Source organism: Pongo abelii, chromosome 11, assembly GCF_028885655.2.
Source record: "Pongo abelii isolate AG06213 chromosome 11, NHGRI_mPonAbe1-v2.0_pri, whole genome shotgun sequence".
Lineage (NCBI taxonomy): Eukaryota > Metazoa > Chordata > Mammalia > Primates > Hominidae > Pongo > Pongo abelii.
Genome location: NC_071996.2, coordinates 23,260,306 through 23,286,179, shown reverse-complemented (window position 1 = coordinate 23,286,179; position 25,874 = coordinate 23,260,306). Strand labels below are relative to the sequence as shown.

At 38.9% G+C, this 25,874-nt stretch overlaps 1 protein-coding gene across 4 annotated transcripts in view; it reads left to right on the top strand.

Annotated features, from left to right (window-relative positions):
* Window positions 1-25,874, top strand: part of CNTNAP5 (contactin associated protein family member 5) — a 985,650-nt gene that overhangs the window by 795,964 nt on the left and 163,812 nt on the right. For all 4 annotated transcript variants that reach the window (XM_054549187.2, XM_054549188.2, XM_054549186.2 and 1 more), the window contains one exon: window positions 12,945-13,101. In XM_054549187.2, the coding sequence (XP_054405162.2) occupies window positions 12,945-13,101 (157 nt within the window). The remainder of the gene's footprint in view (window positions 1-12,944; window positions 13,102-25,874) is intronic.

Here is a 25,874-nt window from a genome sequence, read left to right as displayed (position 1 = left end):
TCTTCCCATGGAAACAAATGAAAAGTGAGCATGAGAGCATTTGACACAGGAATTGGGACCTAGTGACTTTGTGTGTGTGTGTGAAGCAGGGTAAACAAAAATCACAAGAAATCTAACTGAACCTCACTGATATTTTCAAATGATGGAACAGAGTTTGCTGCAGAAACAAAGCAAAAGGGAATGGGAATGCGGGCTAGCGAATAAAGTAACTGTGGGAGATGTTCTTTTGGGACTCTTGTAGCAAATTTGTGAGAAAAGTAGCATCATCACATGCACACTAGATTTATATTTGACCAAGACAAAAGCAAAGCAACTGCCTGTTTTTAATTCTAATAAGAATTAGTTAAGCCAGAAATTTGGTGACCTTCTCTCATTTCCAAGTTAACCTTTATTTTCTCTCTATATTTTATTTGTCTACACTTATCATCCTACCTTTCTTTAGCTGGATCCGCTATAACCTAACACATGCGATTTGGAAAGAGTAAAACCTAAAACTAAGTAGCTCATTAGTGTTTAGCAATTCGTGGTGCCATCGAACAAGAATTCCGCATAAAAGAGAGGGGATAGAGGCCTGACAATTTTAAATAAAGTTCAAACCTTGTAATTAGTGATTCTAAAATTTAAGTGTGTAAACTTGACTAAAATTTTAGTGTCACTTGATAAGTGTGAAGTAAATGAAGAATCTTGGGGCTGTACTCTCCAAGTGTCTGGGAAGTTTTCAAAAACCCATATCCTGGGTAAAATGCATTAATGCATGGCTGTGTGATATCCATTTTAATGTTGTTGACAGTTTTGGGCAGATAATTCTAGCTTTCCCCTCTCTATATATGTACCCCCTTTCCTCCACAATAATTAATTTTTAGTTGAGTCAATGACTGCCCAACCAAAAAACAAACAAACAAACAAACAAAACATGTCCTTGAGACATCCTAGATCATTCTGATTCAAGTGGCCAGAGGCTATACTTTGAGAGACGCTGATATAAGACTTCTAAGGAAAAATTTCAACTGATTCCCAGTTACATGATTAGCCTATCACTCCCAGGTAGCTACTGAGAAAAATTATAGAGGTTCAGGCCAATTAGACTTCATAGAAACAACGATACTTATTAGAACAATTATTTCTACAAGTTTTTTTTTTTTGCTTTTCTGTTCATTTGTTTTTTAGATAAATCAATAGATAGACTAATACAGTTGGAAAGACAATATATTTGGGAATATCCCCAAGAGGGTTGAGGATACATACTCAATAATGATCTGTAGTTTTACCAATGTAATGATTATTTGATTTATACTATTTTAATGTTGATTCAAGAACAAGTACTCTGAAAATATATAGTACTCTTTTATTCCCTTCTCTAATAGGACCGGGTTTCACATAATGTGTAAAAATATTATTGGGATTTGGAGCCATAAGATCTAAATTCAAGATCCTTTTTATTTTCTGTGTGATTTGGGGGAATTTGCTAATCCATTGTTAGCTACCATTTATTATCTGTAAGATGAGAATGAGCATCTTCACAGCTTTGTTGAGAGGGTTGAATGAGTTATGTGATGTGAACCTTGTTTTGAATGTTAGTGTTATGGATATCCAAGTTTCCTCACTGGTTTGTAAACTGAAATGGCAGGTGTATTCATAAAATAAATGACTTTATGCTGGGCACGGTGGCTCACGCCTGTAATCACAGCACTTTGGGAGGCCGAGGCGGGCAGATCACCTGAGGTCAGGAGTTTGATACCACCCTGGCCAACATGGTGAAACTCTGTCTCTACAAAAATACAAAAATTAGCCAGTCATGATGGGGGTGCCTGTAATCCCAGCTATTAGAGAGACTGAGGCGGGAGAATCACTAGAACCAGGGAGGTGGAGGTTGCAGTGAGCAGAGATCACGCCATTGCACTCCAGACTGTGCAACAGAGAAAGACTCTGTCTAAACAAAAGGAAACAAAACAAAACAAAAAAATGACTTTAGATTTTTCCCCTGACACTGTACTCTCCACTAAATAGCCATTTTTCTTCCTTCTGCTTTCCACATATTGCTTAATATTGTACGTCAAATTTATTTCATTCTAAATTGAATTAAAAATAATGTTTAACATTTTCTTTCCCTTATCCTTTCATTGTGAAGAACTTTGACGGCAGGATTCATAAGTGTTTTGTCTTTTATACTAACCAGGTTCAATCAGACAAGGTTCTTGACCATTGCAGATGTTTTATATCGATTTGTTTTATACATGAATGAACTGATATGTGAAAACCTTACTGTATGGTGGTCTCATTTTATGCCACACTTATAGTAAGCATTTATTCAAAGGCTTAATAGGTGTCTTTTTCTGGAGATGTGACTAAAATGGAAAAAAAGCACTTGATTTCTTCAATGATAACCTAAAATGGCAAAGATGAATGCACCTATATAGAAGTTAAAGGAATCATAATCATATATATTTCTGCAAAACACATTTTTTAATGTCATCTATAGAAAATCTTTCTGGGTTTTTTCTTTTTTTTTTGGCATTTGGTCATTTGTTCATTCAGCAAATATGTAGTTAGTTCTTAGTGCAAGCCAGGCACCATTCTCTATGTTGGATATACAGTCATGAACAAGCCATAAAAAGCCCTTTTCCTAATTCCAATGGGGAATACATTATACAAACAAAGAAAAATAAACAAAAATAATGGTTTCAGGTAGTAGTAAGTACTCAAGAACAATAGGCTGGACACGGTGGCTCACACCTGTAATCCCAGCACTTTGGGAGGCCGAGGCAGGTAGATCATGAGGTCAAGAGTTTGAGACCAGCCTGACCAACATAGAGAAACCCCATATCTTCTAAAAATACAAAAATTAGCCAGACATGGTGGTATGCTGTTGTAATCCCAACTACTCAGGAGGCTGAGGCAGGAGAATCGCTTGAACCTGGGAGGCGGAGGTTGTAGTGAGCTGAGATCGCACCAATGCACTCCAGCTTGGGCAACAGAGCGAGACTCCATCTCAAAAAAAAAATGGGAACGATAGAGTAATGCTGGAGTGCTTTGGATAGGGTTAACTGGAAATAATTAACTGGTTAATTTCAGGGCCCAGTGATAAGACATCAGCCTCTATGAAGACCCATGGGAGGTCAGGTTCAGGCAGAGAGCAGCAAGCATCAAAGAGCATGTGCGAGGGCTGGCAAGGAGACCAGCACAGCTGAAGGGAGGGCACAGGCTGGATTGTGGAATAAGATGTAAGGCTGAGAAATCTGCAGGACCACATGCATAGGGTTTCATGGGCCATGGTGAGAAGGTGGGATTTGTTTCTTGTTGCAATAGGGAACTACTGGGAAATTTCAATCAGAGGTAAATCAGGTGATCCATACTTTAAAAGTCCCTTTTGGATGCTACAAAAATAACTTTTGAAGGATGGAACAAAAATGGAGGCAAGCATTTTACTTCTGAGTCTATTGTAATTACCCACAAAAGAGATCATTATGGCTGTGGCTAGGGTCTGTCGTTGAATAGCTGAGTTACTAGCAAGTAATTTTACCTCTATTTATGCCTTTGTTTTCTCATCTGCAAAGTGGAAATAAAGGTATTTACCTCATAGCGTTGTTGTGGAGACTGAATAAGCTAGAACATTTTAAAAAAGCATAAATCTGCCTGGAATATTTTAAATGCTCAATTAATTCTGGATGTTTTTATTAGTATCATGAGTCTAAATATACACAATGGCTTTAGTAGCCAGATTTATTGCAATTCTCAGTTTCTAGATTGTGTATACATATCAGGTATTTTACTTTTCCAACTCTGCTTTTCATTCATTATTTTTTTTACTGTGTGAATCAGTATAAGTTAAACTATGCTGAAGTCACGAACATGCCCCACACTAAATCTCTGAGGCTTAACACAATAGAGGTTTCTTTATTACATCACAGCTTGATGAAGAGTTGAGAGTCCTCCCTTTTTCTTTTCACTCTGCGTTTGAAAACTAATGCTTTTGCCATATCAGAGAAATTGTGTAGTAAACTGAAGATCTTAATCCAATGCTGAGTTTTTCCTTTATTGTTATTAGTTCTTACAGATTTATATGAGTGTCAAAATATTCATTTTTATCTGTAAGGCTCATGTTATTTCATGATGTTTCCAGCACATTGGAAAGTATCAAGGTCTGCCAGGCAAGGTGGCTCACACCTGTAATCCCAGCACTTTGGGAGGTTGAGGCAGGTGAATCAACTGAGGTCAGGAGTTCAAGACCAGCCTGGCCAACATGGTGAAACCCAGTCTCTTCTAAAAATAAAAAATTAGCTGGGTGTGGTGGCACATGCCTGTAGTCCCAGCTACTCAGTAGGCTGAGGCAGGAGAATAGCTTGAACCCGGCAGGCGGAGATTGCAGTGAGCAGAGATTGTGCCACTGTACCCTAGCCTGGGACACAGAGTAAGACTCCATCAGAAAAAAAAAAAAAAGAAAGAAAGAAAGAAAAAAGAAAGTATCAAGTTCTGGGAGTCTTTGTGAAGGTGGGTGTTCAGGACAGGAGCTGTGCAGGGTCTCAGACGTCTGGAGCCTGCAGCCCACATTTTGCTCAGTCGCCGTGTGACTCTAACTGTCATTTAACCTTACTGGGATCCTTCACTGAGGCGCTTAAGAAAAAATTATACAATAAAATAAAAAGTATTTTTATATTCTCCTACAAAAACTCACACAATGCCAAAAGAATCATTTAAGTTAATCATGTTGTCCACCTCTTTGTCTAACCATGAAGGATCCCCATGGTACATTCTAGAGAGCTTTGTCTAGTCCAGCTTGAAATGATCCCATCAAAGTGACTTTTATCATTTGTTTTGAGAGACAGTACCATTAATCTTTTCTGTTTCCCCCTCTCTCTTTTTGGCTTACTTCAATTCAACAGGCAGGGAGAAGAGAACATTGAACAACATTATAAAAATGTTAATTCCTAATGTCACGGACTAGCCCTTAATCACACTATTAGATGTATGTTCTGAATTAATGATCCTGACCAGCAAGCAGGAAGACGAAGATTGACTTTGATGAATGCCTGCCATTATTTTCTGAGATGGATGAAGTTGTTTTTCTTTCTGACTAAATGTTTTCTCAGAAATGATATTCTATTTAGAAAGAAAGAGCATATAAAACACTTTCTTTTGTTGGCAAAATCATCTTTTATAAATCAGTATTTTGATGGTGTGTCTTTTGTTCATACAGTGAGACATGTTGCTGCAATCACTGGTAATCTCTTGACCTTATAACTTTGGTGGCCTCTTTCTCTAGATTTATTTTTTAAGCCCCAAGTGCTTAACTACAAGCAATGAAATAAAGCATGTTTAGTATGTACAGAAATCTCATTATTCCAAACAGTTATTTCCTAAAGACAACTGCGGTGAAAATCAGATCTCCTTTTCTTTGTGATCCTTACCTGCACAAATTCTTTCTCCATGGTGCACTTTGTCAAAGTCCTCAACACCAAGTCTCTGAGCCTCTGCTCAAATGCCACCATTTGCATAAAACTGTTGCCACGACCCCTGGTGAGAAGTCATAGTTTCTTACTCTGGGCTTTTCTAGAATTTTATTAACTGCTCTCCTTGGCACTGATCTCACTCTGACTTTCGTTACTCTTAGCTGTGTGCAGGGCCTCCTTCCTCTAAGTGTTATGAGCTCTTTTAGGGTAGCAAAAGTTCATTAAAGTTTATATCACTCACATATTACACCGTGACCTTTCACAGCATACAGTTAAACCATTGAATATAATATATGCAATTCACATCATTACATTTAATTATATAATTTTATGAATTACATATTTAATTTATATATGAATTAGTAATTTTATACAATATGAATATATTTAATTTACATATAATTAATTATATATGTGTGTATACACATACACATACACACACACAAACTTTCAACTTTGCATCATTCTATGGGCAGAGGCTGTGAGAAAGCTGTACAAGATCCGGTTTCTTTAGGTTACAGTTAAGTGACCAGTTGTGAGAATAGTTCCTTCAAAGTTCTATGAAGAATTTTTAACTGAATGCATGGGTAAGTGGCATCGAGACTTAAAAAGATGAGGCAGGACCATTACTATCATGGAAAACTGCTATCTACATTGCAGTGACAGCCAAGCACCGTGTTTGAAGGGGACAAAGGCATGGAAGTCAGGTTACCCTGCCAATCATTGGGGCTGGGTTGGGACAGACTCCAGGTGAACCCAGATTGGGTTTATGTAAATCACATATGGGAAGCAAGAAGGGCAGATGGGAAAGACAGTAGGGGTTTCTAACCATATTGCAAACACCTTGAAATTAGAGCCATCATTGATCTTTCTATGTACTTCTTTATAACCCCTACAGAATTTATTTTCACATGATTTATACCTAATTTGTATTTTATCAGTTATTATTGCAAAAATGCTATATAACCAGTTACCAAAGCTCAGTGACATACAACGTGCAGTCCTTATTCTCACGCTCACTCATCTGTGCATCCACTTGGTAACTGTGCTTCCTGAGTTACATTCTGGGGCCGTGGCTGGAGAGGTCATGACCTGCTGGGGCATGTTCCCAGGGTCATTTCAAGGAAGCTCTGGAAGGGCAGGTGGAAACATGCACGCCTCTTGAGGTCTACACTGAAACTGAACCATCGTCATTTCTGCACACATTCCATGGAGCTACACAAGTAGCAAGGCCAAGCCTCACATCAAGTGGGCAGTGGGTTTACTCCACCCATAAACCCACATATATTTGCTCATCGATGCAGCAAATTTCTTTTACTCCTACAACTTCAAACATTGTATGAATAAAAGAAATGAGAACTAAAACTCTTCTTGTTGGCATACTGAGTTTGCCAGAATCTAAGGCTATGAGAATACATTACATCTAAACTTAGAAAAATGTAAAGAGAAACAATAAGCACAAAGGCAACAACAGCTCAACAGAGCACTGTCTGTATACATCTATGGAACTTTCTAGCTCCATTCTGATATTGTCTGGAATTTTGCTTGGACTGTTCATAGCAATGGAAAGTGGCCAGATTCTCTTGGCCGTAGCTGTAGTTATCACCAGGAAGCTGTTGTGTTTACTGTTTTCCAGTTGTCAAGACTTTAATTGAAACAATTGCAAGATTACAGAGAGATCTCAAATTTGAATTATGTTCAGTAGCTCCCAATGATTAAGTCATACAATTGTGCAACTAACCTGTTTGAATTCTCCTCAATTTCTTACATTATAAAAATCATCATTTGAACTAAGCATGTACAAATTAGATTTGTGTTTAGGTCTTCTATAAAACATATATATTTTCTCTGTCTTTGAACCATTTCTCTGCATATAATACATACATATTCTACTTGAGGAAACTTTAGGGTCAGGATAGTGTGGTTATCCACTCATTAGCAAAATCCCTAGACTTGATCTGCTGGAATGATTTAAATTCAAGTATAATACTTTTCTGAGACAGCTCATAAAGGAGTCTATATGGGCTGAAATCTCTGATTTAACAAATGAGGATGCAATATTGTTTCCTGCTTTTACTTCATCTACCTCCTCCTCCTCCTCCTTATTCTCTCTCTTTCTTTCTTTCACACATACATTCCCTCCTCAAACTTACATTCTCTTTATAATACATTCTAGAGTATGCAATTTTATTTTTATTTCTGTCCTTTTGTGGCTCAATTGAGATAATTCTTTTCCAAGTTTATGATGCATTATCCTGTTTAGGATAATTAGAAAAATAGAAACCTGCAGCTGGCAATCTAAATTGGAGGTAAAACAGCTAGAAATTTCTGCAGTGGAGAAGCAGTGAAGATATTTAGACTTTACGTCTACACTGATTAGGAGGGGAAGAGGCTCACCATGTTGAAATGACTGGGGGAAGTTCACTGCCAAGGAGTTTTATAGGCAGACCTAAGACAACATACCCTTATGCAGTCTGCTCTGCCAAATGGGTTAAATAGTAGTTTTGCAAACTTTTTTCTTTTAATTTGTTTGTCAAATACTCTACTTTAAAATTGGGGAAGAATTTAGGTCCATAAAAATACTTCGAGTAAAAACTCAGAAAGACACTGAACATTTGAAAAGAAGGCAGCTACAGGGCTTAAACTGTGCCTCTCAGTTTGCATGTTGTCTGCAACAAAGCAAAACACACTCATGGTTATCCGCTTGAAACTTGGGGTAGGGAGATCCTGAGAAGGTTCCAGCACTCAATGCTGACATTACATTGTGCTATAGTATTATTATTGTGTGACAGTGTGTAAGATCACCTTCTGTGATCACTTACTGTGTACACTCTAAAACAAATACTTTCTTAGGAGGATTTATATATACACATATGTATTAAACAGATTATACACACACAGACACACACACACACACAGACACACACACATATATATGTAATTTGAGTTTTCCCATACCTTGTTTATATGCATGAGGTCATATGACAATAATATTTGCATAGAAGTAATGTAAACTCATGCAATTCCTCAGTCGTATTTTTTATTTCCTGCTTACAGAGGACCTTGCCAACTCTCTAAGAGCTTTGTGGCTGCTACTGGGAGTTCCTGGAGGAGTCTCCCATCAGGTCCCAGTCCTCTTGCTTTCTTAATCTTGGCTCTTTTGTGGAAGTCCTTGCATTGCATGGCTGCTGGGGCTGTGTATGAAAACTCTGGCTTCCTAGCCAAGGAGCTGGCCTCACAAATCCCCAGAGCCCCAGGCCCCGGAAGCACAGTGCATAACGCAGACCTCTATCGTGGAGAGATACCTATGTCACATGCAGGCAGCTGGGGGGTAGACAGAATTTTTCCCCATTTGCTTCTTGTCAAAGCGAAGTGCCTTCTTGGTTTTCAAAGCAAAATTGTGGAACTTCCTTAAGCCCTGCTCACCAGATTTCATAGAGTTCTTTGTTTATCAGAAGCATCCGAATAGGTTTATATTTGGATTAATAACCCCATTTGGTGGAAGAAATAGAGGTTTCAGAGATTTAAAATATTGATCCATTAAGAGATACTAAGTGTCTGCTTAGCTTTTGAATAAAATTTCTGTATTAGGGGAAAATGTGTTGTGAGTCCTGCCTCCACAGCAAAGAAGTCAGAATTTAAATCCCCAATCTCCTTTCTAGCTGGGACTCAAGCATGCAACTTGTGCTTTACCCATCAGCCCCTCCTGTGAGATGCTCTGATGAGAAGATAGCCCCAGGAAGCAGGCTCTATGTGAACCTTCTTTTTTGCAGACACTGGGGCTGCAGAAACTCATCTTTGGGGAGACAGGGGTTGCAGCTCAAGATACTTGCAGGGAGGTCGTGATGGTGCAGACAGCATGTCGACTGAATCGGTCTCTAGGCGTTCGGCATTCGGGGGCAGCCAGCTGGGCAGGGTTTCATATTTATGATTCTGTGGCAGTCCAGCATCTTCATAATAAATACATTTTGGCTTGGAACAGGCAGAGAAAATTCTTAGCTTCTATTCAAGAACCTGATCAATTAAGTTCTATTTTATCTGTTTTATGCTACCCATATTTTTTCCTGTTAAACCTTCCTATTGGAACATTTGCAACATTTTCAAAGTGCAGTTTAAAAACCTAGCCATAGATTCTAAAACAATGCCCTGATTTGTTCTTTATGTTGTTCATTTACTTTGTCTGCAGTGAGCTTTTCCAGATGGCCACAGGTGACTTATCCGTGGCCTATGAGTTTTGTTCAGGGTATCTTTTCATCAAAGTCTTTCCTGATTGGTATGGTTTAAAATCGCAACACACCTTCTTCACAGCACACTTGCTCTCCTTAGCCTGTTTTATATTTTCTATATATGATAGGGTTTGGCTGTGTCCCCACCCAAATCTCATCCTGAATTGTAGCTCCCATGATTCCCATGTGTTGTGGGAGGGACCAGGTTGGAGGTAATTGAATCATGGGGGCAATTTGCCCCACGCTGCTCTCGTGGTAGTGAATAAGTCTTATAAGATCTGATGATTTTATAAGGGGTTTTCCCTTTCACTTGGCACTCAGTTCTCTCTTGTCCATATAAGACATGTCTTTTGCCTTCCACCGTGATGGTGAGGCCTCCCCAGTCAGATGGAATTGTGAGTTCATTAATCCTCTTTTTCTTTATAAATTACCCAGTCTTAGGTGTGTTTTTATCAGCAGCATGAAAATGGACTAATACAACATACCTCTTATCCCTCTCTAAATACTAGATTATTTAAGTATTATTATTGTCATTTCCTCCTAATTACCATGTAACGACCGGGAGGGCATGTTTTGTTTGTTTCTTTATTTTGGTATGTTTTCTTACGTGATTTATTCCAAGTGCCTAGAAACGTGTCTGAAATAGTATGAATCCTTAGTAAATGTTTGTTGAATGAATGCATATTTTGTAAATAAAATATTTATAATCGTGCTTTGTTTCTTCACTTTTGAAAGAACCTCCTGTCAGGAAAGAAAAAGTTCAATTTCTGCAATGGCCAAAATTTGCAGCCTAGGTTGTGTTTTTTCTTCCTGACTACATGGTTAGAGTCAAGACTTGAGGCGAGTCAAACCCCTGTTTGATCCTCAGTAACTTCATTTGCTATAATCTCTCCAGTACTCCACAGGGACCAAGATACAAAAATGGGACATCTAAAGGGAAAATTTAGCAATAATCCTCCGGTTTTCATATATACATAAATAGTTTTTTGTTCTCTCTCTTTTTCTTCTTGTTTGTTGAGAGTCAATTGGTTAAAACATTTTTTAACCTTTAAACTTCTCAACCTTTAAGCCAGACATTAGGAGGAAGGCACTAAGAGGCCAAAGTGGTGCAAGATGGTGATGGATTCAAAACAGAATTAAGAGTTGGGCTGCTAATGGAACTTCTACAGAGTGAAAACACCAAATAAGAATTGGTAAATCTACTAGAAGCAACACATCCACCAGAAGTTGCACACACATTGGCCGTTCAGAGCTTGTACCATTAGTAACGATGCAATTAATGTGCTTATAGCCTTTCGGGTAGTTCATAAACAAAGTAACTCTTGCTCATTGGATTTGACTGTGTAGTCTGGATTCTAGAGTCTGAGAGTAGAGGCCTGGTCTTCTGGAAGGAGGGAGAGTTTGAGAGATTTCTTTCCATTCTTGGGCCCAAGGACAACACTGACAAATGTATTCAAATACAAAATGCTTCACCCTCATGCTGGCTGGACTCACGCTGTGATGACCCACCTAAGCTTACTCCAGTCCTGAATGTGCTCCATGCTCCAAATAAGGCTGCCAGTCCTCTAGGCCAGGTATGGTTGACTCACCCGAGCAGGGATTTAGGAAGAAAGCAATTCATGTGTAGTATTTTACAGTGATTTACAGTTATTTGAAACTAAAGAAAATGAATTCTTATTGTTTATGATTATTCTTTAAAAGAACACACTGGTTAACAGACATCTGTAATTGAAACTCTAGCTTTAAAGATGACATAGGAATTGAACTTACTTTAGGCAGAGTGTGGAGTGCCATGTTGGGATGACTGTAGTCCTCCAGGCCCTCTGCTTCATGAATCAGCACCCCTAAAATGCTGCTGCTTTTCAAAGTACCTTTTGTATGTTTTTCTCATGACCTTCAGATTAACGAAAACTTTAGGTTGCCTGGTCTCTTCCTACTTACCTCAGTGGCTTTCATGGGGATGATAGCCTGGAGGCAAGTAAGAGAAAGTTGTTGCTCTTTGTGTATAGAGATTAATTGGGATTTTTATGTTTGTACATAAGAATATGCATGTAATCTAGAATCTTGATTAGGCAAAATTTCAACCTTATAACATACTCAGACAATTGCTATTATTCACTGTAAAATTGCAAATGATATAAAGTGGCCCTTAATAAATATTTCTTTCATTTTTTAAATAAGCACATGTTAAGCACCTGTTGTATATCAATCATAAATAAGACAATTACCAAAGGGAGCCCAGGCATCACATCCTTCAGCCTAATGATGTATAACACTTTCACCTGCCTATCTTGTCTTGGATGCAGTATCACTTTAAGAATGATAATTCTAAGCTACTGAAATATTCTCAATCATAAAAAATCCAACAGATTTCACTAAACTACATTTTGTAAAGAAAAAAATTGACAAGGACATGACTCAAAAATGGTTTCCAGTTAGCTATAAAGACTGGAAATCACAGGTTGCATACCACCTTTATGTGGGTTAAATATAACCTTCACAAGGGTTTGTTGGGTCCACATAATACCAGCTTTAACAGTGCTTTTATTTTTTTTTCCCCCAAATCTTTGAGCTTGGAACTTATGACTTCTTTTTAAAAAACAAAATCAGAGGATATGGCAACTGCGGGGCTACTATTATCCTGAGAGAAATCAATGCGAGGCCATCAGAACCAGCCCTCTTACACAGCCAACCTCTTCTTCACCTGAGTCTCTAACTTCCTCATTGTCTACCCAGAACTGAGGACAGAGGTCAGGCTAATCTTGGCCCTAGTGCTCTAATTTTCTCTTTGGTAGTTTTAAAAGAAAGTTATTATTTTTTAAAATTCATATATTAAAATATTTTGGTTTAAATTGTGACCTAACTTACTCAATCATGCCTGATCTGGTAAGAATTTAAGTTTATGACACTGCCTCTCAACATTGCCATTCATCAATATTTGACTATACAAACATTCTGATGAAAATGTCGTTTGTGTGTGTACATATATGGGCACGCATAGGTGTAGAAATACAAATTTAAATATACAGAAAGAGTGAGAAAGAGAGAAAGAGATGGAAAAAGAAGGAACAAAAAGTGAGATGACGAAACAAAGAAATGAAGAAAGCAAGCAAAGGGAAGGGGGGAAGTGATGGAGGGAAGAAGACAGGAAGGGAAGGAAATTATCTATATACATCTATTCTCCAAGATATTTTCAGCTCAGTTTCTGTGCCATCCCCTGTGTTACTTCAGGCTTGCCCTACCCTGACTGGTGGAATATCTTGTCTTCCAGATGGAACTCCATTTACCTGGTGGATTGGGCGGTCCAATGAAAAGCACCCTTACTGGGGAGGTTCTCCTCCTGGGGTCCAGCAGTGTGAGTGTGGCCTAGACGAGAGCTGCCTGGACATTCAGCACTTTTGCAATTGCGACGCTGACAAGGACGAATGGTAATGAGAATCTCCATCTTTCTGCAATTATAGAGAAAGCACATTAATTGATGCATAAAATTCCACAAGACAGAAGGACATGGATGAGAAATTTGATACAAACTGGAGCTCCCCTGATAGTGACTTTTGTTTTTTAACTTTAAAAATGGTAAATTCTAGTGTTTTCAGTATGATAACTTATGTTTGGCACATATAAGCATGTGGTCATACCATCAGGTTCTTTTTTTTTTTTTTTTTTTTTTTTTGAGACAGAGTCTTGCTCTGTCACCAGGCTGGAGGGAGTGCAGTGTCGCGATCTCGGCTCACTGCAACCTCCGCCTCCCAGGTTCAAGCGATTTTCCTGCCTCAGCTTCCTGAGTAGCTGGAAGTACAAGCACGTGCCACCACTCCTAGCTCTTTTTTTTGTATTTTTAGTTGAGACAGAGTTTCACCATGTTGGTCAGGATGGTCTTGATCTCTTGACCTCGTGATCCACCTGCCTCGGCTTCCCAAAGTGCTGGGATTACAGGCATGAGCCACCGCACTTGGCCCCCATCAGCTTCTTATATTCAGAACTTCCCATTTCAAACAAGGAATGGCATGCAATATTGAGCTTTGCGATTGAGTCAGGGTATTTATGATATGTGGACTATATGTTTTGGGGGGAGAGAGTGAGAGAGATAGGGATGTGGGGTTATATAGGCTCTTTCTTCATGCTCCCATTGATGTTTCAGTCACCAGCCTTCCCTTTTGCTACCAATAAACACATAGCAAAGGAAATGTATATTTATTGAGCATGTATTAAATTTCATATAATTATCTTACTTTTGCTTCTTAATGTTGAGTAGTATCTATTGCAGAGATGTTAAATAATTTTCCCAGTGTCAAACATGTCTGTCAAATGATAGATACAGAATTAGAAATCAGCTATTTCTGCAGCCAGAGTTTCTTAGTCTCCTACACCAACTTACTTCTGTAAAATGAATTTAGTTTGAAGCTTCCATGCCCATTACATTTACTCTTCTTTTATCCTCCAGGTGAACTGCTAGGTTTTTACTGTATTGATTATGAAAATATGTACAGATCATTTCCAAATATACTTTTGTTTTGACTGAATTTAAAGCATTCTTTGGTTTTGGCTTAGCAATTTTGCTTAATTCATCAAATGCTACTTAATTTTAATTAAAAATTCTTATGTTAAGCTAGTCTTAATCCCCAAATTTCCCTTTAGTATTTTTACTCACTCCTAAAACTGTTAACAGCAAGGACTATTTCACATAAAATATAAGGTTAAGTCAAAATATCAGTTCAGCAAGGAAAGGACCAGTCATTTCTCTTCATTGGGTCCTAGGAGATGTGAATTATCACTTCAGAACACGCTAGGGCTACTTGGGCACCAGGGCAGGTTACCCAATTACCTTCTCTAAACTCAAGCTGGCCGAATTTATATGGTAATGAATTTTGCCTCTTCATATGGGTAAAATCAGATATAGTTAACCACAGGTAGAATGGGCTTCTGCATTCTGTGAGCCCCCACTTTATCCTGCAGCGAATTCATTCTCATTATTGCGGATGTGTACAAACCAACTATGATTTGTGTCCTGGGTGGAGGCCATGTCTCTTTAAACATTACACCTCTCAAGACCTACAGAAGACATTCAGTGGTAGTTAGTTGAACAGATTAATTTAGACAATCTTTAAAGAAGAGAATTATCACAAGATGGCACCTATGAGCTTGGGAGGTGTGTTGAAGTGTTAGATGGTTGTGCTGCCATAAAACATATTCAAACATCTGCTCCCAATCGCTTGGATTCACTCATTCGTTTGATTTATAAGTTTACTCTCACAGTGCATATTAGACACTATGTGTATAATCAAAGAAACAGATATAGGAGCTAGAATAGGTAGAAGTGCTTCCCCCTAGTTACTCTTGACTCTGACCACTCCCCTCCCCTCCCTCCTCCTTCCTTCTCTCCCTGCTTCCCTCCCTCCCTCCCTCCCTCCCTTCTTCCTCCCTCCCTCCCTCCCTCCCTTCCTTCCTCCCTTCCTCTCTCCTTCCTTCCTCTCTCTCTTTGTTTCTTTTTTAGACAGAGCCTTGCTCTGTTGCCCAGGCTAGAGTGCAGTGACGCAATCTCTGCTCACTGCAACCTCTGCTTCCCGGGTTCAAGCGATTCTCCTGCCTCAGGCTCCTGAGTAGCTGGCAGTACAGTGTACACCACCATGCCTAGCTAAGGTTTAGTACAGATGGGGTTTCTCCATGTTGGTCAGGCTGGTCTCGAGCTCCTCACCTCATGACTCTCCTGCCTCGACCTCCCAAAGTGCAGGGATTACAGGCGTGAGCCAACGCTCCCGGCAGACTCTGAGTCCTTTCTTAGCTGCCTTCTTGATCTTTGCTCACTGTTTCTTTTCCTTTACCCCTTTCTTTATAGGACATTTGCCTACTGAACACTGCCTCAGTGTCTCCTCTTTCTTGGGAACAACTGACCCAGGCTTAAATTACTGCACACTGAGGGGCAGGGAAGAGCGTGGCCTTATATCTCTTAATTGGTCTGAAGTGCTCTGTGTCTCCTTTCCTAAAACTTTCCACTGATGTCTTCCATTCCGCTCCCAGCCGCTCCCTCCTTTGACTTGCTCAATGTTTCACTATCCTCTGAACCCCTCATCTGGTAATTTCACTTCATCATCTAGAGTGAGCTCAGAGGGATTCTTCATAATGTCTTCTCTCACCTTGATCACTCCAGAAGTTATTACATATTTCATGACCTTTTCCATTTCCTTTAGAGCCAGGGACAATTTTCCATCCAGTGCCACTTTCTGTGGCAAGAGACCTCGCTCAGGCACCAGAATTTATTATTAGATAAGGTCCTGTTCAACAATCAGCCTATCAAAGGTCAAAAGAAAAGGACTGAACTTCCCCTCTTAAGGATGCCTGACTCACTCCTGGATGTCCCAGAGTAGCACGTTGACCATCTTGGGGCAAAGTCTAGGTGAGAACAGATCAGAAAGTTTCTTCTGTCATTCTCAAGAGGGAGTAGAGACTGAGATTCTGATTCAACACTTCTGAGTTTCATTCATTGTCTTAGTGCAAGTCATAGCTTGTGATAAAGGGTTTTTATAAATACTTTATTATAGAAGCATCTGTATGTATTAATTTATCAGATATTTACTGATTTATCACCTACTTACTTAGTGCCTACTCTGTGCCAGACAGATAGTCTGTTGTGCAGAGAAAGTCAGGGGCATTACGGTCCCTGCCCTTGAGGAACCCTCAGAACACTGGAAAGAAAATGCTATGTAGTTATTCGGTGGGTACAAAAGTAATTGTGGTTTTTGCCATTTAAAAGTAGTGGCAAGGCCAGACATAGTGGCTCACACCTGTAATCCCAGCACTTTGGGAGGCCCAGGTGGGCGGATCACGAGGTCAGGAGCTCGAGACCAACCTGGCCAACACAGTGAAATCCCTTCTCTACTAAAAATACAAAAATTAGCTGGGCGTGGTGGTGTGTGCCTGTAGTTTCAGCTACTCAGGAGGCTGAGGCAGGAGAATCGCTTGAACCCGGCAGGCGGAGGTTGCAGTGAGCCGAGATCGTGCCACTGCACTCCAGCCTAGCAACAGACTGAGACTCCATCTCAAAAAAAAAAAAAAAAAAAAAAAGTAGTGGCAAAAACTGTCATGAGTTTTGCACCAACCTAATAGAAATACACGGGTTTAAAAAATTTGGCGAGAGAAATAAGCACAGATGTTCCTGAACCTGGGGTAGAAATGAGCTGGGAAATTTAGATTGTGAAGAGAAGCAGCAGTTACGTTTTGAAGGAGCAGAAGCAGCTAGTTAAATCAATAAACAAACTGGTGTACTACAAGTAGGGGGTGGGGGTAGGGGGATCATCTGTGTGCGGCGGGGAAATTTAAAATAATATAAAAATCACCAGCCTCTTAAACCACAAATATATTGGTGTGATTGTTGCACAGTCATCATATGAGAAATGTACAGAAGATAAAGGAAAGGAGGAAAGTCAAATCCAGGTTATGAAGCTCCTTTTATGGAAATAACAGTGAGCTAGCTTTGTCTGTACAAGGATTACGGGCATAGGATAAGTATTCACACATGACACCAGGCACATCTTTGTGAAAATGCATTTATCTATCAAACTCTATTATTTACTGCAGAAAGGAAAAGTACAAAAGCTAACACACTTGTGAAATAGTTAATCAACTTCAACATACATGCAACTTATTTCTTGACAACTGACTTTCCACACATTTAAAATTTTTGTTTTAGACCACCACACCTCTTTTTATATCAGTGGTGCTCTGTGTGCCTCAGAGAAACTTTGGATATTCTTGCCTTGTAAAATTCCCTCAAGTTTTTGCTCTTGTGAAATTAACCAGAAAACTGACTTGGCCTTTTATAGCACCCAGTGGATAGCAGTTTAATATGTTACAACTCCTAGATAGTATTGTCACTTAAATGTTACCTATCATATCCTGAATTGTTCTTAATATTTTATATACTGTATCTTATATTAACGTCTCAATTACTCTTCAGGTTGGTTTTATTTCTTTTCCCCAGAAAAAAAGAAACTGAGGCTCAGAGATCATAAATGGTTTGGTTAAGGTCGCTTGACTAAGGGGCAGAGTAGACATTTAACTGAATCTAAGGATGCCCTTAGTGATTATATCAAAGGAGCTGCTAATTTTGGGGTTTTGAATAATAGCCAGTGAGGATGCTAGAGAGAACTCTCCTACAATCTCTCAAATCACATCACTGAAGCACACGTTTCTTTTTGCTAAGCCAGGGTGCTTAGGGAAACTGGGGCATCTTCTAAGCCTCCAGTGATTGATAATTTTTTGTTTTGTTTTATTAGTTTTTTGAGTAAGCGTCTCACTTTGTTGCCAAGGCTGGTGTTGAACTCCTGGGTTCAAGCAATCCTCCCATCTCAGCCTCCCAAAGCATTGGGACTATAGGTGCATTCAACCATGGCCGTCTTGTTCTATTTTAATAAGCCGCTGTAACTGAATAACATACATTTCAATAAGACCCAAGTAAATGAAGATAATGAGTGCATGTTGTAGGGCTGAGTGAAAGTGACACAGCTCACAATATGGAGGTGGGTGGGGAGAGAAAAAAAGTCATTCAGTGAACCTCAAAAGCACATTTCCTTAGAGTAAGGGGAAAGCCTTAACTACCCATCGGAATTAGCTGATTTCCTAGGGGTTTCTATCCCAGCGAAATCACTAAATCGTAATGAAAAAGGAATAAATGAAGGAACATGTAAAGAATAATAATTTTACTGATTAATGACTATTTGCAAAGGAACGTCTCTCAACATAATCATTCAATCTCTAGGAATCCTCCCAACTAGATAGTTTCTGAACCAGCTACTTTAGAGTGCTGGCTTGTTGAGAGTAAGAAAGGAAACTCTGGTGACAGCTCCGGGTTGCAGACCCTGGAGACAGCACGGGAGAGTGTTGGGCTGTGTGGAAGGTGGAAAAACAGTCATCCAGCAAGAGGGATCAAAGGCTGGTGGAGCAGCATGTTGGAGAAGGCAGAGAGAATGCACAGTGTCCCTCATGATGATGACCCGTGGCCCAAATGAAGAGTCTTCTCATTCAAACAACCAGGTTGCACTAAAGTGAAGCTCTTTTACTTAGCAGTAGAACATTCTTTTATTTATTTTAGAAGTAAGTACAGAAGTTTTTATTTGATTTTTAGTAACTCTGTTCTTTGCCTCTTGCCCTTAGCGTACCCTTGTATAAAGTGATATGGTAAAAATAGGAAGAGAAAATGATGTAAGGTGTAAATTCTGGTCATCTGATAATCCAAAAAAGAAAATCTTTTATTCTTTTCCTTAAAGAATAGAATATTTTTATGGGATGTTATCTTTTTAACACATGGAATCCTGGAGCTTTAAGCTACTATTTAGTTTTTGGTTCTACTTTTCTGTTACAGAGAAATTATTTAATAAATGTTGCTAAATTCATGAATGAACGATGGGTGAATGATTTCTGTTAGACAGGTTTTTACCAATGTATTTTTAGATAGGTCAAGCCATAGCCATGATAGGATTAGTTGAAATTTACTTCCTTGTTAGCCATTACTCCTGTTTCACAATCTCACAATAAATACTTACCAAATTTTAACCTACCTGCCTTTTGCTACAGATTGATTTTCTTCTGGCTATCAAAAGTAGTTATTTGTCTTTCTATGCCCGGATTATTTCACTTAACATCACATATTCCAGGTTCATTCATGTTATCGAAAAGGGCAGGGTTTTCTTAATTTTCCAAGCTTGAACAGTAGTTCATTGGTTATATACATATTTTCGTTATTCATTTACTCACTGATGGACACTGAGATTGTTTCCATGTGAGGGGATAGATATGTTAAGTAGCTTGATTTAGCCATTCCACAATTTATACATATGTCAACACATCACTTTATACCCTATAAATATATACAATTTTTGTTGTTCAATTAAACGATTAATTTTTTAAAAAGTAGTTACAAGTGAACTTCCTGTTCCAAAAGTTATCTTTGTAAACATTTGCCTTCAAAATAAGCTTTTGTTTTGGTGAATGCATGTCTAATCCAGGCCCCAGGATATTGCCCTTCCCAAGGGCCCTGCATTCCCTTCCCATGAGACGCAGAATGAAATGATGCTGGATGCCTCCTAGTGGTGTCAAATTTTGCTGTTTCCTCACCTGGGTCATTATTTGATCTTTCAGAACTCTTTCAGTTTCCTCAAAACCTTCACCTCTGAGATTCCCAGGCTCCGTGCATTAAGGGCAACTTAGACCACGTAGTATCTTGAGAAGGGGCCCCAGTCCTGAATTCTGAGAGAAATAAGAAGTTCACCTCAGGGCACACTAATGTTCTATCCCTTATTTAAAAATAATAATAAATTAGGCAGTCTCTATTGGTTGAATTTTATTATTCATGAATCTGTTTATGAACTACTCTACTGCTTACTGAGTTTTGAAAGTGCCTGTTCTCTAGGCAGACAGGAATTAGGAAGGGTTTATGTGGGTTTTTGCTCACTCATTCCCTGAATTCCCACACGCATCTTGCAAACTAAGGGCCAGCCTCTTGCGTTGGAGAGGAGCGTGCTTGGCACGTGGTGGGTCCTCCACGCATTAACTGCTGAATGAGAGGATGCATGAATGAGGAGATGGAACATTTTCTCTCTCCTCATCCACTCTTTCTGGCCAAATATGCGCTCCACTTGCTGGTTATTTTCTGCTCTTTTAGTCATTGAATATACTCTTAAAGTATACATTCTGGAGTAACTTAATACTGGCTTGCTTATGCTAATGTTCCCATGACTGGGTTTCAATTTTTTTTTTATTTTTTTTAAGACAGAGTCTCACTCTGTTACCCAGGCTAGTGTGCAGTGGTGTGATCTTGGCTTACTGCAGCCTCAAACTCCTGACCTCAAGCAATCCTCACGCGTCAAACTCTCAAAGTTGTGGGATTACAGGAGTGAACCATTGTGCCCAGCCTACATTTTTTTTTAGGCAGGATGTTTTGTGATGTACTTCAATGGAAAGAATAAAAAGGCATTGCCCAATTAAGAGATAAAGAAAAAAATATGAAAATAGAAAAAAAGAACTTGTAATAAGAGGTTGAAAATTCAAAACCAAAATATCGCATCATTATTTTGTAGAATTCTAAATGAGGTAAATAGTTGATATTTTGCCTAGCGTAGCATTAAAGAGGGTTTTTTTCTTTATTTTTATTTAATGATGCCACCATCCTATCCACCTTTTAGGGAAAAATATCTAATATGAACAGCTTATCATCCATGAGTTCTGGAAAACAAAACATAGCTATGAAATACTTTTTTTTTTTTATCTTGTGGAAAACAAAACGTAGGCTGAGTTTTCTATTACATCAGTTATCTGTCAAGCCTTACAAATATACTGTCACTGAATTGTCTGCAAAGTCTCATTATTTGAGCAATTGGAAAATTGTATCAGAAATAAAACTCAAAGTCATTATAGAGATTATGATTTTGCATTTACATGAAATGATCCTCTCCCTGAGGAGATGGCTTAACCACAGGGATATTCAGAACTCACCAGTCAGAACACAGATACACAGGGAGACATTCCTTACAACTTCTTCTTGATCAGAATTTACTGGAACTCTTAGCCAAGTATGTCTGAAGGGGACAGCTCTGACAGAATGGGAAGCTGGTGATGCTGTTTTCCTGCTCCTTTCATTCTCTCAGTCTTTGTCATTTCTACTCTGCCTGGGGCTGCTTCTGTGGTCCATGGCAATGCTCTCTGTGAACTACAAATAAATCCCAATGTCTGCATTTTTAAAAAATGTGGTGCCTTCATCATGTAGCAGAAGGAGAAATAATTCCATCTCCTTTGCACATCTGTCTTATAGGTATTTTGTGAAAGTGTCATCAGCTAATTCATGTAATAACACTTAGAATACACCCAATTGTAGCTATTTTTGCTAGTATCATTGTCATTTTCTGGATGTAAAATGTAATGAATCTCTCAGTAATATTTTATTATGTAATGGAAAGAACAAATTGTGGATTTGTCACTTATTAACTAGAAAGCCTAAGTCATTTAGCCTCTCTGAGCTTCTGGTTTCTAATTTATTTTTTAAAAGTGGGGGAATATCTATCTCTGGGAAATATTGGTTGAGTTAGCAATAATTTGTGCACCCAGCAGAGGTGGCATGGAGTCAGAGCTCGAAGATTTATCAACCGTCTTTTTATTATTATTTTCTCCATTTTCATCTGATCTTAAATAAACTATAAAAGGCAACATTGATTTATAGAAGTTAAACCGATGTCTAAGAAAAGTCTGTATGCATGTACTGCAAATCAAAACCACAATGAGATACCATCTTATACCAGTCAGAAAGGCTATTAAAAAGACATAAAAACAACAGATGCTAGAGAGGTTGTGGAGAAAAAGGAACATGTTTACACTGTTGGTGGCAGTGTAAATTAGTTCAATCATTTTTGAAGACAGTGTGGCGACTCCTCAAAGACTTAGACAGAACTATCATTTGACCCAGCAATTCCATTACTGGGCATATGCCCAAAGGTATAGAAACCATTCTATGATAAGGATATATGCACAAGTCTGTTCATTGCAGCGCTATTCTCAATAGCAAAGGCATGAAATCCACCTAGGTGCCCATCAATGATAGACTGGATAAAGAAAATATGGTATATATATATACCATGGAATACTATGCAGTCATAAAAAGGAATGAGATCATGTGCTCTGCAGGGACATGGATGGAGCTGAAAGCCTTTATTCTCAGTAAATTAACACTGGTGGAGGAAATCAAATACTGCATCTTCTCACTTATAAGTGGGAGCCGACTGATGAGAACACATGAACACATTGGGGTGGGGAATGACACACACTGGGGCCTGTAGGAGGCTGGGGAGTGGGAGGAGGGAGAGCATCAGGAAGAATAGCTAATGGATGCTGGGCTTAATAACTAAGTGAAGGGTTGATCTGTGCAGCAAACCACCATGGCACGTTTACCTATGTAATAAACTTGCACATCCTGCACATGTACCTCTGAAATTAAAAGTTGGAAATAAAAAAAAAGAAACTAAAGGGAAAAGAAAGAAAAGTATATATGCATGTATGCAACGAACAAAAACAACAGAAGTAATAGCACGCCAGCACAAAGTTCATTCAACCAACAAACTTCGAGTGGAGTAAGGAAATAGCACTGAGGTTCCTTTTCCCCAAAATAGGGCTGATCTCTGAAAGTTTATTGGTAAAATTCACCATGTAACTGATGGATCTGCCCTGTGTGTAAATAAACCAAGAGATTCCTTGTGAATGTGTAACAGAAGAGCTCATGGACTCCCAGAAATCCTGTCAAGGTGATCCATGTGTAATCTCAGGGAATGCAGGGCTGGAAAATGATTGCAAATTAGTAAACTGAAACCTAGTCAATTGAGCTGTGTCTTGTGTGGAGAAAGCATGTATGCACAGAACGGGGATGGTCACCCTGAGACTTACAGAAGACAGTGTGAGGACTCAGGTCCTGGCGCTGTGATTCCAGCACAGCCCAGAGGCGGCACAGACTGATGTGAGAAACACCAGCTTCCACTCTTGAGAGAGCTGCTGTCGGCAGGTGGGAGACCCGTGTTGGCGCACAGGAGACATTGGTGGTTATAGGCAAATGCTTTGGCATCTAAATCTGTGTCCAAATCCTGGCCTTTCCTTTTGCAAATGATAAACCTTGAGAAGTTTCGTCACCTTCCTGAATCTCAGTTATTGCTCCTGTACAATGCAGGTAATTGTTACAATATTTTCCTAGCGTTATTCTCAGGATTAAGTGAGTTCATGTGTGACACTCTACTTCAATGCCCCCATGGCCAGGGAAAGGCTCCAAGGATATGAGTTGCTCATCTGAGTCCCCAAACCACCAGTACATTATAAAGCAGCAACCTCAAACTCTAGCAGTGCCTCTAATTTAGGGATCTTATTTTTCAAAAAATAGTTTATCTCTGGGAAACGCAACAGTCACTTAAAATAGAATTTTATTGTCCACTTTATAAACATTTTGGTATTTGGACTTTGCCTGTGAGAGGTAGAGACCTCTTAAAAGGTTTTAAGCAATAAAGTATGAATCATGGTACATATTATGTAAACATGTTTCCTGGAATAATAAGAAGAATGATAGGAATTAAGAGAGTGGATAGATTAGAAGCAGGGATCCAGTCTATGTCACCAGCCCCAAAGCCTAGGCAGAACCATAAGATCTCAAAATAAAACTGAGTCCAGGAGCATGAGGATAAAGCAGTTGAATGGAGAGATATGAAGAAGGTGAAACTGGTGGAAATTGTTAATTAAGAGCGAGGGAGGAAGGAAGAAAGAGCAGAGAAATGAAGACTCTTATGCTTATGATCTCTGCAACTGGGTGTACAGGGCAAGTCATTCACAGAGTTGAGTGACAGTCAGGTGGGAAAGCTGACCTCTGAGAAAATGACTAGTGAAGGAGGTTCAACATCTTAGTTTAAGGTGCCTGATGACATCCAAGGGAAGGATTTAGTAGATAGTCAAATAAATATATATTCATGGAGGAACATGTGTGTGTGTGTCTGTGTGTGTGTGTGTGTGTGTGTAGCAGCAAAGAAGGCAAAAGTAAAATGTAAAATGGTGTAACAAAGTGAAGGACATTAGGGGCCGACATGTTCCATGGAAACTAGCAATTTAATAAGAGTAGTCTCAGTGGACTTAAAGGGGAAAAGGCCAATTGTCGTAGGTTGAGGAGGAAAAGGGTGCAGAGGAAGATGAGATGAGAGAAAGATGAGATGAGAGAATGCAGGCAATTATCTGAAGAAAATTTGGCTCTGAAGAGAAAAGAAGGGAAGTAACCAGATTGAGAGATAGGGTTGAGGACGACTACAGCATGCAAGCAGAAAAAGTGGGAGAAGTTGAAGGTACAACATAAAGAGAGAGCTTAATTGAAGGAGAAAGTGCCCTGAGAAATCAGAAGAAGATGAGATTCAGGATAAAATACTAGCCATGGACAAGGTGAGGATTGCTCAAGCCAAGAGAAAGCAAATCACAGTGGGTTCGATGGTCTGACTTTGTAGATACCTTTGCTAGATTGCTGATCAATGCCGAGCTTATTCTCTACAAAACATTTACTCATTTTCCAACAGGGAAAACAAGAATTACACACACACACACACAAGTCAATATATATATCAATGTCACAAAATATTTTATGCAAGAAATTAAAATTAGAATAGAGAAGGAAAAGAGAATACAGAACATTTGGGAACATTTTTGAGAGGAAACTGGAGTTGAGTCTTGAGAAATTTGAAGAGTTGGAGAAGACAAACAGTTGATGTGTTCCAGAGAAAGAGAGATATCTATTTTGGAATCATCAAGATCTAAGTGGTATTGAATCACAAGTATGGTGTATAGTCTAATAGTTTTGGCTTTTAATCTACTTGCTTCCTCAATAAGACCAAAGGCAATCTAGAAATGTATAAATATATTTCTAGAAATATATATATATATGTATTCATTTTATATATATATAATGGCACCACTAATTGTTTCTTTCTTTATATTGAGGGAATGTTCTACAAATTATGACTCCCAAAATCTTCATCTGTGGTATTTTTTAAATCAATTTTACATCTCTAACATCTTGAGTGTCATTTTAATTTCTTAATAGTAAAGTGACATTGAGTAAACCTTGGCTGATTCATATACCAAGACCTGCTTTTGTTTTCTTGTATCTGTTTATGAAAAGTCCTATGGTTTCAGATTTCTGGAGCATTTATAGAAAAAAAATACTTTCTGAACATTTTAAATACATACTTAATTTGCCTTAACCGCTTGTTTCTTATGTTAGGAAATAAAAACAAGATTGCAGATGTGGTCCAGTCCCCCCCGCCCACCCCTGTGTGGAGCACAGGGAGATGGATATTATCCTGGGGTAGACTGTATATTTGACCACTCAATGCCTGCATTTGCTTTGGTTGGCAGCCAAATGACCTTTAAGCTCATTTAAAGCTTCTTGTTACCTAAACTCCTCGGTCTTTTTTTTTTTTTTTTTTTTTTTTAAAATCTGGAAGCCTTGAGAAAGAAAGCAAAAGAAAAATAATTGCTCCTTAAACAAAGCTAAGATAGAATTATCAGCAAGCATCAGTGCAGCACTGCAGACTTGAAGAGTTGCTTGCAGGCATCTTACAGGCCATTCCTCCTTTGCAGCCATAAGAAATGAAAAACATCATGTACCCCATTCAGGAGAAGGGGGTGTGGAGTCTCTTGAGGT